Consider the following 4,547-nt stretch of genomic DNA (forward strand, 5'->3'; position numbering starts at 1 on the left):
ACTCAGTGAGTCTACACACTCATCCAGCATCAATATCCGTCCTCTGAGACACTTTGAGGATGTGACAGCAGCTGTGTCAGAGCTCAGAGATAAACTACAGGACATTCTGAGAGACACATGGACAAACATCTCACTGACAATCACTGAGGTGGATGTTTTACTTTCAGAACCAGAACCAAAGAGCAGAGCTGGGTTTTTGAAATATTTTTGTAAAATCACACTGGATCCAAACACAGCACACACTCAACTGTTGTTATCAGAGGGGAACAGGAAGGTAACAGCAATGAAACAACATCAGTCTTATTCTAGTCATCCAGAGAGATTTACTGACTGGTGGCAGGTTCTGAGTAGAGAGAGTCTAAATAGACGTTGTTACTGGGAGGTGGAGGGGAAAGGAGGAGTTCGTGTAGCCATCGTATACAAAAATATCAGCAGAGCAGGAAATGGAAATGAATGTAAGTTTGGGTGGAACGAAAAATCATGGGCATTAGATGTTTCCCAAGATGGTTACAAATTTGGTCACAACAACATGTGGACCTCCATCTCAGGTCCAGTTACCTCCAGAATAGGAGTGTACCTGGATCACTCAGCAGGTATTCTGTCCTTCCACAGCGTCTCTAAGACCATGACTCTCCTCCATAGAGTCCAGACCACATTCACTCAGCCGCTACATGCTGGACTTTGGGTTTACTGGACTGGAAACTCTGCAGAGATCTGTAAACCAAAATAGATTTTCTGTCCATTTTCACATTGTTGATTTGAGGTTTTGGTTCTTATTTCTCTGCTGTTCTTTCATTTATTATTTATTTTTAACTTTGGTACTCTAACTTTGTTACAGGAGCTGCAAAGTATATCACTTCTGTTTTCTTTCATTCTGATATGACACCGAAATATATCTCCTCATAAAAATCTAAACTTCTCTGGGCTCTTATTATTCTACTTTACTATTTGCATTGATGAATTTGGATATTATAGTTCATTTTTCACTGCAATGCAGAATAAATTATGTTCCTGTTCAAATTCGAAGAGAATGAAATTAATTGAACTTGCTTCAGGTTCCTTTATTCCAAAACAGAAAAGTGAACTAACATCAACTTAAACTGATGCTGTTTTCTTTTAAATCCTTTAGATTTAGATAAAAAATATTTGATGTGCTGTTCTGTTTCTTTGGCTTCAGGATAGAATGCTCACTATTTTGTCTCAAGAAATATTATTACAATTTTGGGGAACTGCATGAAAAAACTCAAACAATAAACCATTTTGGACTAACACTTTAACCAGTTTAATTAAAATTAAAATAGTAATGGCCTTTGTATTGGCCAGCCTGCTGTCCTCATCTCTTTGAAAAGCTTGAAGACATTTAACTCATCCTATAAAAACCGCACTACACCTTCAGTCCAGGAGGTAGCACTATTCCCAGTACCTTTAGATTAATTATTAAAGGTTTATTCCCTTTAAAAACACATTTTTACTTATTTCAACTGATATAGTAGAAAAACAACTTAGAGTTATGTAGTTGATCAATTCTTAGGTTGTACTGGATCTGTAAGAAAATTTTTTATAGTCAATTGCATTTCCTTTTCAAACTGTTGTTTCTGTAAAGCTGAATAATTTATTTTAAGAAAATTGTAAAAACAGATTAGCAGATTAGATATCCACAGAGCAGAAAAGGTTTATATATGTATATGTGTACACTTGTGAACTTCTAGCTGCAAATGTCATGAAAGCTGTACAAAATGATATTTGTTTTGTATACACTCTGTGTATACAAAATGAAAAAATTTGTCTAAGTCTAAGTAGTATTACTTTAAGAGCCCTCTGCTTCCTGGAATCAAAGCCTGATATTCCTCCCATCTCTTCCAACCATCAAACTCTGCTCGAAGCTGGATGGAACCAACTCCTGCTCAGGGTAAATGTTTTTTTTTTGCTGCAGGTTCTCGGCACTGACATGCAATTAGAGAAAAAACCCTGTAGTTGTGTTTCTTGACATATAAAAAGCATATAATGCAATTTTGGGAGACGGTTTGCTCATAAAACCTAAACAAAATTGCATCAATGGTCAAATGTTTAACTATATAAAACTTCTTTATCAGAAGGACAGATACAGTTGAATATTGGGTGAACCTATTCAAATAGATATTTCATTGAACATTGGATTCCACAATTGAGCATAGTGATTCCCCTATTATTTTCATTAATGCTAAATTACTTGTTTCATGGTATAATTATAGGGGTTGGACATTGTGGAAAAGAGAGAAAAAATCATATATGGACTGTTGTAATTCTTTAGAATCGTAAAGTCCACAAAATGTAGTTAAAAGTCTCCAACTGATCCAAAATTCTGCAGTTCTGATGCAAATTAAAAAAAAAAACTTCATATTCCTATTTTAGCTATTCTGCTTCTCTATTCTCCCATCCTGCAACATTTGTTAGTTCAATCTCTGACGTTATGCTCTCTTTGCTTTTTTAAATCATAGTAGCTTTATCTGGTCTGTTCCTGTTTGGCTATGACTTTATCCTGGAGAGAAATATCTGCTGTGCTGCTGCCATCAACACCTCTGGGCTTTTTTCATTTTTTTTTTTTTACTGTGACTGTGCTCTCTTTAATCCTCTGACAAGAAAATTGACATGGTGCTTCTCTACTTAGCTGTCTTTCCTGGACGGAGCCAGCTGTGGAGCTGACCAACTTTTTGTAACTCTGCTTCTTTCTGTATGTCTGCTTCCCTCTCCTTAAACCCCAGTCAGCTTCGACAGATAGCCACTCACTGAGCCTGGTTCTTCTGGAGGTTTCTTTCTGTTCCTCTTCACTGTCGCTGCATGCATGCTTGGTGTGAAGGATTGCTGTTGAATCAATGAATCAATTTATTCAGTTGGTTTTCTTCAGATAGAATACTTTGAACCAATCTGACTATATTGTCTTTGTAAAGTACATTGATATGAAATGTGTTGTGATTTTGCGCTATATACGTTAATCAACTGAATCGAACTGCATACTTATAAATGTAAAAAGAAATAACGCATTATGAGATGTCTAATTGGAAGAGACTGGGAAACAGTGAAAAGCAGATAGTAAGGGTATATCTGGGGTGTGCAGGTGACACAGTGGTTAGTGCGCATGACCCATGTACAGAGGTTTAGTCCTTTACATGGCTGACCCGGGTTTGAATCTGACCTGTGGTCCTTTGCCGCATGTCTCTCCCACTCTTTTATTTTCTCTTTCCTCAATGTGCCACTAGTGCCATAAAAACTCACAGAAAATAATTATTGGGGTATTTAAAACAACACATTCATCATCTTTAATGTAGGTTTGGAGAGCCACCATTGGACCTAACAAGAGATTAGCTTTAAACTATTGTGCAAATTTAATAGGACATGAACAAAACCATTCAATACAATTAGTTGCCCCAAAAATACAATAACAATAAATGTCGGTAGAAATTNGACCAGATATCTTAATAGAAATATAAAAACAGTAATTAGAATTAATATGATGGGATCAATTGTTACACTGACATGGAGCTCATAGAGGTAAAGAATCAGCAGACAAATCACAAAAGAGGCAACCAGACACATTTCAGATGAAATAGATATCATAGTTAGCATGGCTAAATGAAGGAGCTAACGTTTCGGTCTGAGTCGATGCTCACACTAAACCCTGCATCTCTCTGTGAAGTGGAGGAAGAAGTGCACTTAACGGTTTGAATGACCGTTTTTCAAATGTTACAATGTAAAAAAAAAAAATTAAAACTTCAACCTTCCCAGAAGTTTAGTAAAATATGAAATATTTTGATAATTACAACGGACAATAACGTTGTTTTTTAAGCACAGGCTCGCCTTTATTTTCGTCTACTTTACATTATTTACGCAATAAAAAAGTGAAATTTAAAAAAGAACATTGAATAAGAACGTTTAAGACAGAGGATGCATATATACACATTAGAATATACAAAAACACATTTGGGGGGTTATAAGCCTAGCTGGATCCAAATGCAAAATGGAAAAAAAAAGGCTTTTTAAAAGAAAAAAAATAGTATTTTGAAATACTATATATATATATATATATATATATATATATATATATATATATATATATATATATATATATATATATATGTTTTCATTTCTTTCACTCTTTTGAAAGAGGATAAATAACTAAAAATAATTCAAGAAACAATAAAAAATGTGACTACTTCCATTTTATTTCAAATATATAAAAATCAGAAGGAAAAGCATAAACTATCATCAGAATATTCTAGCATATTTAAAATCTGAAATGTTATAACCATAAACATAAGACCACAATACTTTTGAAAAAAATACATACAATCGAGGCAATCTGTAATTTATGTGTTTAGGCTCCTATTTCAAATTTGAGTCTCCTTTTTAAAATTTATTACCAAGTTATATTTAGGTTGGTGTTTTAAATTTAGTTTCTTAAACAACTGGATAAATGGGCCGTTTAATAAACGTAATATTCCATTGAGGGTCACTGTTCCTAAATGTGATGTTTTCCTGTTCAAGGTCCTTATTTATCATCATTGAATAGA

At 34.4% G+C, this 4,547-nt stretch overlaps 1 protein-coding gene across 1 annotated transcript in view; it reads left to right on the top strand.

Moving 5' to 3' along the window:
- The window catches only part of LOC107087001 (E3 ubiquitin/ISG15 ligase TRIM25-like), a 25,389-nt gene extending 24,659 nt beyond the window's left edge, over positions 1–730 (top strand). Inside the window, exon 5 of the mRNA XM_015378326.1 lies at positions 104–730. Within this exon, the coding sequence (XP_015233812.1) occupies positions 104–730 (627 nt within the window). The remainder of the gene's footprint in view (positions 1–103) is intronic.
- The last annotated feature ends 3,817 nt before the right edge of the window (positions 731–4,547 follow it).

This window comes from Cyprinodon variegatus, unplaced genomic scaffold (assembly GCF_000732505.1).
Source record: "Cyprinodon variegatus isolate N-32 unplaced genomic scaffold, C_variegatus-1.0 Scaffold170, whole genome shotgun sequence".
In the NCBI taxonomy this organism is placed as follows: Eukaryota; Metazoa; Chordata; class Actinopteri; order Cyprinodontiformes; family Cyprinodontidae; genus Cyprinodon; species Cyprinodon variegatus.